Source organism: Lynx rufus, unplaced genomic scaffold (genome assembly GCF_022079265.1).
Source record: "Lynx rufus isolate CCGP_SWC_20201006 ecotype Redwood Valley unplaced genomic scaffold, mLynRuf1.p SCAF_11, whole genome shotgun sequence".
Taxonomy (NCBI): Eukaryota; Metazoa; Chordata; class Mammalia; order Carnivora; family Felidae; genus Lynx; species Lynx rufus.
In genome coordinates, this window is record NW_025814825.1 from 10,498,885 (window position 1) to 10,514,437 (window position 15,553).

Genomic DNA, 15,553 nt, shown 5'->3' on the forward strand with positions numbered 1-15,553 from the left:
ACACATTTGGTAGGCATGATGATAAAAGGATTAATTTATCAAGAAGTTGTAACAATTCCAAATAACAATGCTTTGAAATATGCGAAGGGGGAATTGATACAATTTGATGGAATTTTTAACACCCCTCTCTTGGTAACTGATAAAAAATTGACAAAAATAGCAAGAAAAGAACATGTGAACAATTTCAACTAACTTGAACTCACTATAATAGAACATACCACCCAATAACTGTATATAGAGTGTTCACTAAAATAAAATATCCTGGACCACAAAACAAGTCTTACTAAATACATTTAAAAGAATCCAAAGTACACCCAGTATGTTCTCTGACCACAATGGAATTAAAGAGTTAGTAACTAAAAGACATTTGGAAAATTCTAGAACATTGCAATCATTTTAAATAAAACCCTTTTTTTTTTAGTTTATTTATGTACTTTGAGAGAGAGTATGCATGTGCATGTGTGGGAGAGGAAGAGAGAGGAGGAGAAAAAGAAACGCAAGCAGGTTCTGTGCTGTTAGCATTTCAGGAACCATGAGATCAAGACCTGAGCAGAAATCAAAAGTCTGACACTTAACTGACTGAACCACACAGGCACCCCTGAACAAAACACTTCCAAATTACCCAAAACTTCTCTTGAATCCATCAGAGAGCTAAAGCCATAAGATAACCAAGGAGCCTGAATCCCAAGGATCGACAGATACTTCCAAACAGAAACAGAATGCCAGAAATGGGTCACCTGTGGCAAAGCAAGAGGGAAGATACCACTGTCACACAAGCAGGGAAGAGGAAATCAGCTAAAATTTTAAGAAATTGCTTAAGACTGAGTATGGGATAACCTGACAGGGTTTTATAACCCCTAGGTGCCCCAGACAGTTTGCACTCACTCAGACTCTCTTCCACAGACCTCCACTGGGTGGTCTCTGGGATGACTGGAAACAGCAAAAGATCACAAGTCTCTCTCAGTGGTGCAAGGAATTGGCTTCCACTGTGAGAAAAAAAGAAGGCCTGCCATCCTGCCCATATCCTTTGCTTATACAGAGAGAGCAAAAGCCTTAAACTTACACTGAGAACGGTAAAGCAAATTCTATGCGTTGTTGCTGGAGGAGGGGGAAACACCCTCACTTCAATAGCTGGGAGGAATGGGGGACAACAGTCCTGAGCCCAGAATCTTATATCAGTAGGATCAGAGGATCCCTAATGCTGATGGAGGGAATAGAAACGCTGAGTAAGTCCCACCCTGAGATCCAGGCATACACAATCACCTAAGACCAAGGCTAAGACAATAACATCAAAGAAAATTTTCTGTGTCCTCTCCTCTATTAATCCTGGAAAACACTGAGTAACAAGCAAGACTAGTTTACCACTGAGGAGGGGCAAGAGTGAGAAGAAAAAACCCTCTATCAAGCAGGCATACAAAGCAGAACACAGTGAGAAAAAAAACTTTTGACATTTCACTTCTGTCCAAAGCATCAGGCAACACTAAAGGAATCTGAGGCCTCTGGTATAAAGCCAATTCAGATAGTGGAGCAAGAAGAGGCTTTAGGAAAATATTGAATAAAATTAAAAGTGTATCAAAATTTGAGGGATCCTACTCAAACAGAGAAAAGAAAAAGAAAACTTAGCATTAAATGATCATATTAGAAAAAAAGGTTTAAAATCAATGATCTAAGCCTCTGTTTTAAGGACCGAGAAAGAGATGACCAAATTAAGGACAAATCAAGTAGAGAAAAGGATATAAAGAGCAGGTATTTCTGAAAGAGAAAACAAACACTAGAGAAAAATCAAGAAAGCAAACGTGTTTTACGAAAATATCAGTTAAGTTGATAAGCCTCTGAGGAAAAGGGAGAAGACAAATTACCACTAACAGGAATGAAAAAGGTGGCATCACCACACAGACACAGACATAAATATCACCACACAGACCTACCAAAATTGACTCCAGAAGAAACAGAAAATATAAATTACACTGTACTTACAGTAAAACTTTGGATTGTGAGTAATCTGTTCTGCAAAGGTTCTCCATAAGACAAGCAAACATTTCTGATAAATTTTAACTTGATAAACGAGTGACATCTTGCAATACGAGCAGTATGTGGCACCGAACATCACATGATCACAAGTGAGCCAATGGTTCTTTAAATTCGCTTTGATTTGCAAGCACTTTGGATTATAAGCGTGTTCCCGGAATAAACTGTGCTCGCAAACCAAGGTTTTACTGTATTTATAAAATTTAATAGGAAATTTTAAATTTCCTAGAAGAATACTACAGGCCAAGACGGTTTCACTGGTGAATTCTATCAAACATTTAGGGAAGAAATGAAATAATATCAATCTTAACTCAGAAAATAGAGAAAGAGGAATTATTTCTTAAAAAAAGTTGGTGACAATATGAAAAACAAAAATTATCAGATCAATATCCCTTATATAAGCATAAAACCTTCAATAAAATATTAGCAAATTAAACCCAATAATATATATAAAGTATAATACATAATGCCCAAGAGGAATTTATCCCAGGAATGCAAGGCTGGTGTAACATTCAAGTGTCAATGCATTTCAGTACATTTCAGAAAAAAAGGCAGGAAAAAAATGGTTTGTTCATCTCCACAGATGCACAGAAAAGCATCTAACAAAATTCAACACCTCTTCATAAAAAACACTCTAAGCAAAATAGGAATACAAGGGGATTTCTTCAAAGAGATAAAGCCCATTTTACTGCAAGTCCATAAGAGTAGAAAATAACATGCTGTGTATATATAAAAAAAAAAAAATCCAAATGAATCTATAAAGAGAATTACTGAAACTGATAAATTAATTTATCAAGGTCACAGGGTGCAAGATCAATACACAAAACACAACTAAATTTCTCCATACTAGCTTTGCAACTGGAAAAAAAAAACACCTAAATTTCATTTACAATAGCAACAAAACCAAATATTTAGCAATATATTTAACAAAAGATGTATAAGACTTCAGAACTACAGGGGCACCTGGGTGGCTCAGTCGATTAAGCTGCCAACTCTTGATTTCGGTTCAGGTCATCATCTCACAAATGTGAGATTGAGCCTCGAGTCTGGTCTCTATGCTGGGTGTGGAGCCTGCTTGAGATCCTCTCTTTCCGCCCCTCCCCTACTTGTGCGTGCACATGCGTGCACTCTCACACGCACGCTCTCTCTCAGAGGAAAAAAAAGAAAAATAATAGTATTACTGTTAGGTAGGAAAATGCCCAAGAAGAGGAATGCTGAGGTAGTATCAGAATTTACTTTCAAATGACAAGAAAAAAATACATACATATATGTAAAAGCCAAGGTGACAGCATGTTAACAATTACTAAATCTAGAATGGGAGGCATGTACGTATCTACTTTGGGGCACGTAGCTGGCTCAGTTGGTAGAGCATATGACTCTTGATCTCAAAGTTGTAAGTTCGAGCCCCATGTTGGGCACAAAGACTACTTAAAAATAATATAGTATCTTTAAAAAAAATAGGGATTTATCTTTCAATGTTTCTGTATATGTTAAGATATTCAAAATAAAAACCGAAGAATAAAGTGAAAGAAAAGGATTTCAAAAAGAAAAGCTTGAGGAAGAAAAGTCTAGACAAATATAAGGAGAATAGCATGAGCTAAAGGAAAAAAATTTCATAGGGAAATTGGGTTTTGAGAGTCAACAAATGATAGAATCAGAGTGATATTTTATGAAAGTTATTCTGTTGACAGTGTGAATTATACTAAAAGTTAGTACAGAGGCTAGTAGTAGGGAAATAAATCAAGATATTAAAGACTGAAGATTTCTAGATAATAAAAGAATGCAGAGCCTGTGGTAGCTGATACAGAAAAGAGTCAGACCTAACTTCAAAATTTCAAGCAAGAGTAACTGGAAAAAAAATGCTGGCAACACAAAGACATATGAGTCAAGAAAAGATGAGTTTTGATGGGAGAGGATGAGAGCTGGGAAGGATGAGAAATTTGGTATTAAATCTTTTTTTAAATTTTAAAATGATGGCAAGACTGTCAAGTTGCTCACGAGAAAGGCCTGCCTAAAACACATTAATTGAGAACATTTTCCTTAAAGGAGACAACTAAAGCTGTGACAGGAGGTGAGACAGTAGAAAGTAAAACAGAAAGGACAAAGTGCAGACCACTAAGAAATATGCCACATTTAGGAGAAGAAAATAAGCCATCGAAAGAAACAAATTCGATCTAACATACAAACTAAATAAAACTAGCTAAATTTCCTGTAAAAATAACAAAAAAAATTGTTTATAATTTTCAAAAATCACTAAACTAAGCAGCATTTGAAAAGGAACAAATGAAATCACCTAGTAGATGCATAAATCTATCAGACAGGTGCTTATGTCCAAACAGGTACTCTACACCATGAGATGAATGAATGGGCAAAATGAGTAATACACACACACACACACACACACACACACACACACACACACACACAGTTCATGCTTCTAATGGCACTTTACATTTTCACTGAAATACAGATTTTACCTTAAAATTCACTCAGATGTTATGTTCCACTAATGAAATAATAGTAACTATCATTATGGACCAATTACTAAGTACATGTCATGTACATTATTTCATTTAATCTTTAAATCAACCCTATGAAATAGATACCATTGTTACCATCATATGGACAAATATACTAAGATGTAGAGTTCAAGAAACTTTTTTTTTATTTTTTTTTTTAATTTTTTTTTTCAACGTTTATTTATTTTTTTTGGGACAGAGAGAGACAGAGCATGAACGGGGGAGGGGCAGAGAGAGAGGGAGACACAGAATCGGAAACAGGCTCCAGGCTCTGAGCCATCAGCCCAGAGCCCGACGCGGGGCTCAAACGCACGGACCACTAGATCGTGACCTGGCCGAAGTCGGACGCTTAACCGACTGCGCCACCCAGGCGCCCCTAGAGTTCAAGAAACTTAACTAAGGTCACACAGCTAACAGAGCCAGAAATCTTAACTCACTATATGGCCATCTAATTTTTGTTCCTTGATATATGTTCATATATATATGAGTATTTGCATAAAAGTATACAACACATAGTTAGAATGCTACTATATTTAGAACATATATACACATTTTTTTCTTTTTATGAACATGTAAAATTGCCATCAAAGGACACCTGGCTGGCTCAGTCAGAAGAGCATGTGACTCTTGATCTCAGGGTTTTAAATTTGAGCCCCATGTTGAGTGCAGAGATAACTTAAAAATAAATAAATAAGCCTAAAAAAATTTTTTTTAAATAAATAAAACCAATCACATACAGCCAATGCTTAATCCTGGGGCCCACTCTTAAGGGAATAAATAACCCAGTTTAAGAAGCGCATGTTAATCACACCGCTTTCATTTTCAAAGTTGACACTTTTAATCCCTCTATACACTGACACAAAGCACTATGAGCTCTTTTTTTCCCCACTGTTTGATTAATTTATATCAGTGGTCAGGATACACATTTAGGAAGAACTGACCAGAGTAAAACTGCTATTACTGGCTTTCAAACAAAACTAAGATACCTAGTTTATATATCGAGATCAAAACCTTCATCCTAGAGCAGGGTCAATAAACTACAACCTGTCAGCAAAATCCTGCATACAGACTATTTTTGTAAATAAAGTTTTATTGGAAAACATCCATGCCCATCTGTTTACACACTGTCTGCAGTAAAGTTGAGAGTTGTGGGTTTTTTGTTTTGGTTTTTTTTTTTGAGTGCTGTTTCCATAGAAACCACATGGCTTGCAAAGTGTAAAATACTACCTGGTCTTTTACAGGTAAAGTGTGCAAACTCTTGCCCTAGAGTCTTGTCCAAACTCTTTCTATTAAAAAAGAAAACATACACAATAATTACACAAAAATCTCTTTGGCTTTTCCGTCTCCAATATTTATGTTTATAAATATACACACCAACCTTTTTTTAATATTTATTTTTGAGAGATAAAGTATAGGTGAGCAAGATGGGGGGCATGCAGAAAGAGGGGGAAGAGAGGATCTGAAGCTGGCTCCATGCTGACAACAGAGAGCCAGATGCAGGGCTTGAACTCATGAACCCTGAGATCTTGACCTGAGCGAAAGTCGGATGCTTAACCAAGTCACCCAGAAGCCGCTACACACCAACTTTTAATCATGCTGGACTCTAAAATTTAGCAAGTTCCATACGAAATGATTCACATCTCACTGACCTCTGAAATTTTTATTTTAAATATTTTATTTTTATTTTATTTTAAATATTTTAGATTTCATTTAAAAGCAAATGTTTTTTAATGTTTATTTTTGAGAGAGGGAAAGAGACAGAGTACAAGCAGGGGAAGGGCAAAGAGAGAAGGAGACACAGAATCTGAAGCAGGCTCCAGGCTCTAAGCTGTCAGCACAGAGCCCGACGTGGGGCTCAAACCAAGTATTTTAAAAGGTAAACTGCAGTTTCCTTCACCAACAGCAACCAATGTTTGCAGTTTGTATATCCTGCAATACATGTTTGTGAAAAGAAGTGCTATGTTAGAATAAAAATTAACAATTCAAAAACCAGGTCTGGTTTAGAAACAAATTTCAGCCAAATTTATACTTAGGAGGAAATTATGGTGGATAGTTAATTAGTCACAATGATTTAACAACTAAAGAGAAAATCAGTTAATACTGTTTTTAAAAACAGGGAAAGTAGACACTGAACAAGGAAGACTGATCCAAAAGACCTGCATATATATTAATGACTTACATATAAAATCAACAGGTTAAAAAATACATATAAAGATACAGGGGCACCTGGGTGGCTCAGTCAGTTAAGAGTCCAACTCTCGATTTCAGCTCAAGTCATGAGCTCATAATTCAGGAGATCAAGCCCCATGCTGGGCTCCACACTAACAGCATGGAGTCTGCTTGGGATTTTCTCTGTCCCTTCCTTGCTTGCGCTCTTTCTTTCTCTCTCAAAGTAAGTAAGCGTTAAAAGAAACACACACACACACACACACACACACACACACAATTTGTATGGTAGATAAGATGGACATTATTTTCTCCAGGAAACCTTCCTTAATTCTTCAGTATTACAAGCCCTCTTATGTGTTCTCATAGCACCGTTAATTTTCCTCAATCTAACACTTACCATGCTGTATCACAAATGTTTATTTACTTGTATGTATATAACTGTTCTACATTTAAAATCTAAACAAGGGCAGAAATCACATCTTTTCCTTATCATTGCATCCCTAATGTCTAAAACAATGATAAGCACACAGTAGGCACTCGGTAAATATTCACGAAATGAATACAAAAGAAAAAATCACATGGTAGAAGTTCAAAACCTATACATTCAGTATTATTGCCTTAAATATACAAAATAAAATCTAGATATGTTTGATCATAACATTTTTATTTCACATTTTCATTACAGTTTAGTATTCTGGTTTATAAGTCTCAGTCCAGAGGTGGTATATGTTAAGTATATACGTGTACCTTGTCTGATTTAAGGGTTCCTTATTAAAAAAAAGTTTGAAAATCACTGATTAGAAGATTAGCATGATATGTAGCAATTAGGCTAGAGAGAACAAGTTGGTCTCCTCTTTAGGCATATCAGTAGCTCTACAATGTACTGTGTCAAAACCCAAAAACTACTAAATAACCAAATTACTTGCCAATAAACTCATTTATCTGGTAATATATGCACTTCTGACAGCAGGTACCAAAGCCATCTTTCTTATAATACCATTTGGAATACTGGGAATGATTTTTAACTTAAAAGCTTTTCAAAGGACATGACATAAGGGAGGAACAAGTCATCCATATATCCTGAAATGATTAGTAAACACATAGTTCAGTTCTCTTCCTAATCCTGGTCCACTGTAGGTCAAGAAGGCAACCATTTGAGGAAACTTCTAATTCGCAACCATGGAACAGAGAGCAGAGAAATATACAGTTGTCACACAGAAGGTGTCTTTGAAAAAACAAGTTTCTGATAAGTAATTTGGGTTTCACTAAAGATGAAAATGAATCATCCCTGACAGTTAATATCCACAAGGATCTATTTATGGCAGATTAAGACCAAGGAAAGTTTTCTCCAAAGTAAGGAGTAAAAGAAGGATAAGTGACTGCCCTAAGGATGCCCACTAAGAGATGCTTAAGACATTAATACCATTACCACCCTGGTTTTGAGTCTGCAAATAACTTCAAACAACCCAGTTTCCACATAACCCAATAAATCAAATTGAAAGTAGCTGTTTCCCATCCAAAATTTGGTAGTGATAACAAAATCATTGCCTTATGAATGCAGAATTCATTATATATTGTATAATTTGAACAGTATATTCATCCTGGGAAACTATCAGGCCAGTATTTTAATCCTTATTTTATAGATAATTCTCCATTTGCATTATGATGAAGACAAAAGACCTGTTCAAAATCACACTGATAGGAAGCAGCAAAAATGGTCTCTTCATAACACAATGCTATCTGCAATTATAGAAGTATGAACCTCTAGATCTAGGGGCATAAAATAAAAGCAAGGGACGCCTGGGTGGCTCAGTCAGTTGGGCATCTGACTTTGGCTCAGGTCATGATCTCACTGCTCATGAGTTCGAGCCCTGTGTCAGACTCTGTGCTGATGGCTTGGAGCCTGGAGCCTGCTTCAGATTCTGTCTCCATCTCTCTGCCCCTCCTCTGCTTGTGCTCGCTCTGTCTCTGTCTCCCAAATATAAAAAATAAAACATAAAAAAAAATTTTAAATAAAAACAAACCCCTTCCAAATATATTACTATACCTGCTGATAGAGTAGTACATTAGAAACAGCAGAGAAAGAAAAACAGAAAGAAATAGGGAGGGAAAGAAAGAAAGAAAGAAAGAAAGAAAGAAAGAAAGAAAGAAAGAAAGAAAGAAAGAAAAAAGAAGAGAGAAGAGAGAAGAGAGAAGAGAGAAGAGAGAAGAGAGAAGGGAGAGGAGAGGAGAGGAGAGGAGAGGAGAGGAGAGGAGAGGAGAGGAGAGGAGAGGAGAGAATAAAGAAAAGAAAGCAGAGACTTTGGAAGTAGATTTGGATTTGTATTTCAACTCTGCTACTTACTGGTTTATGATCTTTGACATTTAGGTTAAGGGGCAAAACATAAACTATACAGAGTTTAAAAAATTAAATGAAGAATATAGTAAAGTGTTCACATGAATTAACATACAAGGGAGATTCTAATTCTAGCCACTGTTAAAATTATTTTCCCTTCCCTTTTAGCTGGCAAGAATGTAAGATCCTAGTATCTAGCATGGTTCCATCAAAAAGGTCTCTGGAGCCACCTAGGTGGCTCAGTTGGTTAAGCATCCAACTTCGGCTCAGGTCATCATCTCATGGTTTGTGGGTTTGAGCCCCATGCCAACTCTGTGCCGACAGCTCAGAGTCTCAAGCCTGTTTTGGATTCTGTGTCTCCCTCTCTCTCGTGGCCCTCCCCTGTTTCTCTCTCTCAAAAATAAACATACTTTAAAAAAAATTTAATTCAAAAAGGCCTTTGGAGATGGAGCCCTATAGTGTTCCTCCTCAGTACAAGTTGAGGCCTCTGATCTAGGCAAAGAACTTAAGTTACTTGTGGGGCCTCCTGGGTGGTTCAGTTGGTTAAGCATCCAACTTCGGGTCAGGTCATGATCCTGGGGTTAGTGGGTTCGAGCCCCACTTCGGGCTCTGTGCTGACAGCTCAGAGTCTGGAGCCTGCTTTAGATTCTGTGTTTCCCTCTCTCTCTGCCCCTCCCCTGCTTGTGCTTTGTTTCTGTCTCTCAAAAATAAACGTAAAAAAAAAAATTTTTTTTTTAAAAGAACTTAAGTTACTTGCTTAAGTTCTGTCTTTATTTACAAAAAAAAAAAAAAAAAGTGGTATTTCCTCTCCTTCTTCCACCCTCCCTTTAACTTGTGGTAACAGACACAGCTAAGGAAAAAAAATTATTCTTTAAAGAGGCAATAAAGATAAGCAGATAAAGACTGGAGACAGTGAATAATTATTTGGGAATAGGGTTCAGCTGATGGACAAAGGATGGTTCACTGAAGTAATAGGAAAAAGAAAAATCTAATTAATCTCTTAAATTGTAGACAAAAGACATACAGAAAAAGTATATTTATCCCATGAAGACAAAGGATCTTCTTTAATAGCAGTTTACTGCAGGATCCAATTAACCCTAAAATGTTAGAAGAAAGCCTTCTTCTGGGAAAGGCAAATGTAAGAATGACTTTCCCATGGAAAGAAATGACAATTATCTCTTCAACTATAATAAAAGACATGACTACTTTACTAGGAATCTTGAATGAACATACTAAATACAAAAGAAAAGAGTAAGTTCAAGAAGTTTAACTGACGAAATACCCAGAACTTCACTAAAAGAATAAGGAAGAAAAGCAAATGGTCTACACAAGTTCTTTCTTACAGAGAACAGAAGGACTATCTCTTTTATCCCTTAACATTTACCTTAGTGTGAGGCAAGAAGAGTTTGAAAATACTACAGAAGAAGAAGAAACTAAAGATTAAAGTTCTTAAGGGTTTTTCAGTCATTTTAGAGATAAGAAATATGCTTCTCCCCTTAGGTCATGTCTCCCAAAATAGCTCCTCAAGAATACCAAATGGTGTAACAAAGATATACCTACCAGCTGTCAGGGATGTCTCAAATCCATCTTTAATGAAACAGCTGAGACTCTACTTCTTCATATAACTTTGAACTGCTACAAGTGTAAAGGGTACTATTTCTTACATTGGGAAGAAGGGCAGGAAAGAACAATAAGCAAATTAATGAATTATAGGTGGTTCCAATTTCAAGTTAGTCATTTATTTCAAAAGGAAATACTTTGATTGAAGCCATTAGTATCTAATAGCAAAAAACTTGAGTTCAAATGTTCATAATCATAACTAGGATGCAGTCTCATATGATAACCACCTATAAATAACAAAAATCATATTTAAACTAACAAATTATGTTCTTCACAAGAAAAGGTAAGAAGAATTCTAATTCATTAGTATGCTATTGTTCTGCCCAACTACAGAAAAAGCTATCTACAAATGCCTAACAAAGTCAAGTAAGACTCCAAAGTATGTATTAAAGAAACATTTAGGTAACTTTTCTAAATTTCTGTAATATACATCTCTTAGGCTAACCTAAATTTGTAATATCAATGTTAAAATAAATATCTGTCAGTAGCAATGAGAAAAGAGGGAAAAAAAGGAACTGCTGAACATACCCTATGCAATATTTCTAAAACCTTTAATGCAGTATGAAGAAAACTGTTGAAAATTCTTCTTTCAGAAGGGGGAATGCCGATCTTGTAGAGTTTCAAAAGATGTACCACAACTTCCTTAAAAAGTTCTACAATCTTGAGGAACAGTGGAGGCTCAAGTACTGACCACCAGTTTTCTGTTAAAGGGTGAACACAAAAATAAAATGAATTTTTAAAAAAATCAGTTTTCAAAGAAATCATATGGGACTTTTCTTCTAAAAGCAGTGGCTCTTAGCCCTTTGAAAATCTCAGGAAGATTCATATAACAGTATTTTATTCTAGGATTTGGAGATACCATCCTACTCTTAAGTTAAAGAATACTGTTCTAAAAAGCTCTCAAAAGCAAAAATAAAGTAAGAATGGTTACTGAATTTATTTCTTGGCTTCCTAAATTATATTAAAAACTCATTACGATACCTAATATTAAAATCAGTTATTAAATAGTACTTTGGGTGGGGTTGGGGGGTGCTGGCTGGCTCAGTCAGAAAAGCATGCGACACTTTCAGGATCATGAGTTCCAGCCCTACACTGGGTATAGAGATTACTAAAAAAATAAATAAACTTAAAAAAAAACCCACTAAACTTTTTTTTAAAAAAAGTGCTTTGTTAGAATTTTGATTTTTAAACATTCTAAAATCCCAATACTTTGGGATCTTTCCAAGTTTTATTTTTTAACTTAACAAAGTTGAAATACTGTGAAGCACCACCTTTAAAATGCAAGGTACTCCTGAAAATCAGATACTGAGAACAATGTAAAGTATAACATGTCTGTCCTTCCCCACATTCACTATTTGCAGTTATTAACTACAAATACCATAATCCTATAAAGCAGAAATACAAACACTTTTGACAACATGGAAGCAATACTCTTGAGTCCCTACTTCACTCTTATTCAGGAATTCTCTCGGAATTCAGGATTCTACTCCTTGCTTGCTACTTTCTCTGCTCACTCTCAGCCTAAAACCTCTTGTATTGATTTTATTAGTTCTATATATCTCAGCTTCACAAACCGACAAATACTATCAGGAAGGAGAGTATCGGGTTAAATGTAGCAAGCAAACTTTAATGGTCAGGAACAGAGATGAAATCTATACAATATGAAAAGTTAAGGTGAGAAAAGTTTAGGCCAAAAAACTAGAGTCTAGAGACAGAAAAATAAGATCAGATGAGCAGTAGAATCTCATCTACATGCAGAGAAATAAAATCAAACATGGGGAAATTACCAAGTAAGAGAAATGTAAGGTGAAGAGTTAACAGTTCAAAGAGGATTTACTAACCCATGTTTGTTCAGTTTTAATTGTTCCTCCTCCTTTACTTCTTTAATAATTAAGACTGAGGGGATGAGAGAGGGGAGTATGGAAAACAGTTTTTATCTTTTCTAATACTGTCTTTGCTGTGTTTGATTAAAATTTTAATATTTAACATGCTTTGCCTCTAAAAACTAGTGGACTAGTTTTTCAGAAGACTAAAAAAAGCAATAAAAGGAAAAATAGGTTTATTTTTCACTAAGTGTCAAATAAGCAGGACAGCAAAATTTCAGACAGCAAAAAAATTAAAAACTTATGAGGATTTTCATTTAAAGCGAAAAAATTACAAAAGGAAAAAATACTAAAATTCTTACCAAGTACTTTCAGTGGTGCCTTTTCTAGGTTCACAAGAGCTGTACCAAAGGGAATTGCTATTGTTGTGAAATTGTTGGAATCACTCATCAGGGGGCATTCTGGTAGAGTAAGATAAAACCTCAATGCTTCAACATCAGGTAAGGAGCTAGTCAGCTTAGGGATAAGATTCTTTTCCAAACTAGCTGCCACCTATATTTTGACAGAAAGTAAAACCTCTTTTATTTAAAATAAGTGTACTTTCCAAAAAGAAGAAGAAAAATCTTACAATACAGCAAACATGAAATGGTATCTTACAAAAATGTATCTTACAATTAATCACTGAATGTACTTTGAAGCACAATGAAAATTAATGCCTAAGAGCACTGCTAAGAAAATTTTAAAAATCTTGTGTGCAAGTCTAAAGACTTAACCAACAGCGTAATGTTAAGTAATTAAAGGTCCACTCAAACATCTGGAAAGCTTTACAAATACTTGATAGCTAAATTGTAAATGTTTTAAAATAAAACCCTATTAATTCTTATATTAGTCTATATAATAAAATCACAGACAACACTTCATAATGAAGCATTTGAAACTGTAAAGTTAATTAGGCTATATACAAAGTAACATGGATTATAAAGTTCAACAGGCTACATAACACAAATATAAAATACTTTAAGAACAAACCTGCTGAGATATTTGAGGATGATCAGGTTGTATAAGTTTGTGGAATAAAAGCCTAGCAGCATTCATATCAACTCCTGAAAATTTGGTGCCTGTTCTATAGTGATCATCATTGCTATAAAAGAAAAAACAAAAATAAAAGAGAGAGAAAGAAGGAAAATAATAAAACTGTAAAGTTATTTCACTTCTTTAATATATTACTTAATACAATAAATTTGAAAAATTCCACATACCAAAGAACTACCACTTACCTAACAGCCAGAAAACTTCCATTTAAACAACCAGAGGAAGAAAATGTTCCATCTATTTCACTAGAAAGAAAGTTCAAAATTCACAAATCACAAAATGAGAAATCTACATGTTTTTCTTTTTTAAAAAAAATGTTTATTTTTATTTATTTTGAGAGAGAAAGAGAGTGAGCATGACTGGGGGAGGGACAGAGAAAGAGAGAGAATTCCAAGAAGGCTCCACGAGGCTGTCAACACAGAGGCCAATGCACGGTTCAAACTCACCAACTGTTGAGATCATGACCTGAGCCAAGATCAAGAGTAGGATGCTTAACTGACTGAGCCATCGAGGCACCCCACTTTTTTCTTTTTTTCTGAGAGAGACAGAGTGCGAGCAAGAGGGGCAGAGAGAGAAGGAGACACAGAATTGGAAGTAGGTTCCAGGCTCTGAGCTGTCAGCACAGAGCCCGATGGGGCTTGAACTCCCGAGCCATGAGATCATGACCTGAGCTGAAGTCGGATGCTTAAACGACTGAACCACCCAGGTGTACCCCACCCCTGCTTTTTTATTAATAACAATATTTAATTTAATATTTAATGCCACAGAGTACACCTCTAACCAACACTCAATTAGAAGAAGTTAGAGTTTTATAAATGACTAAAGATTAATTAAGTAATACTTAATAAAGGTTTACTGTTTACCCTAATCTCATCCTCTGATTCTTCAAACAAATCTGATGGTCTTATTTTGCTTTTTTGTTTGTTTGCTTGTTTGTTTGTTTTAGGCCTACTGTACCCGGGTATTCCCAGGAGGTCTCCTATCCAAGTACTAACCAGGCCCAACCTTACTTAGCTTCTGAAATCAAATTAAGATCAGGCACAGTCAGGGTGGTTATGACCATAGACAAAAAAACAAAAGTTCTTTAAAAAAAATTTTTTTTACATAAACATACACATTTAATTTTCTTAATTACCCATGGTATTAAATCTAATCTGGGATGCTATATTTCTGAAGTTCACTCTTTGGGCTTTTAAGAAAAATTTTAATTTGGGAAAACAATCTAGAATTTAAAAAAGATTATCAGATATAGCCCCATATCCCAAAACCCAATACCACCTGCAAAAAAACAAAAAAACTGTAAGTACTAAAACGAGTTCATCTATAAGCAAAATATTCAAGAAAGAAGTAATACTCAAATCTTTTATGGAATACAAAAGTTAAAAGACAGTGATCCTAGGATGCTAGAAGTAACATTATTTTAAACCCAATCCTAAAGTGGGTAAGTTTAGTACTTTAAGTTATCATTTAACATTACATACATGAAAGAATTACAACTTATATATAAATGACATCTCTTAAAATATCCATTATTATAGAAATTCTAGACATTTAAACTTATGTACCTAAACCATTTGGGAAATACTTAAATAAAAACTTCTAAATACAGGATGCACTACCATGGAGGTAAGAGGTCATGTTTGTGTTTGCTTGGGTCGGTAAAATGTTTTTCTTACTTGGCTATCTCCACAGGAAATCTTCCGGAGGGGTAGCTCAGCCATTTTTGAATTAGGGCTTCGTTCACAGTCCAGATCTGCTTTGAAGGATCCGGACATCTAAAGTCATCTGGTGGCCCACAGTTCTAAATTTAAAAAATTTTTGGTCAGAGGAAACAAATATATAACTTAAAATATTTTTAGTCAGAGGAAACAAATATATAACTTAACCAAGACACGTTTCCACTATGCATTTGCTTTTTGTTGTTGTTGTTGTTGTTGTTTTTAACAGAGTATATCTCTACTGAGTAC

General features: G+C 35.2%; 1 protein-coding gene and 1 pseudogene across 5 annotated transcripts in view; both read right to left on the reverse strand.

The window, feature by feature from the left end:
- HERC4 (HECT and RLD domain containing E3 ubiquitin protein ligase 4) overlaps window positions 1-15,553 on the reverse strand; it is a 140,330-nt gene that overhangs the window by 43,671 nt on the left and 81,106 nt on the right. For all 5 annotated transcript variants that reach the window (XM_047072846.1, XM_047072847.1, XM_047072849.1 and 2 more), the window contains 5 exons: window positions 15,263-15,387; window positions 13,772-13,831; window positions 13,524-13,635; window positions 12,857-13,046; window positions 11,200-11,372 (listed from right to left, as the gene is read on the reverse strand). In XM_047072846.1, coding sequence (XP_046928802.1) covers window positions 11,200-11,372; window positions 12,857-13,046; window positions 13,524-13,635; window positions 13,772-13,831; window positions 15,263-15,387 — 660 coding nt within the window. The remainder of the gene's footprint in view (window positions 1-11,199; window positions 11,373-12,856; window positions 13,047-13,523; window positions 13,636-13,771; window positions 13,832-15,262; window positions 15,388-15,553) is intronic.
- LOC124507373 (uncharacterized) lies at window positions 14,532-14,653 on the reverse strand (annotated as a pseudogene).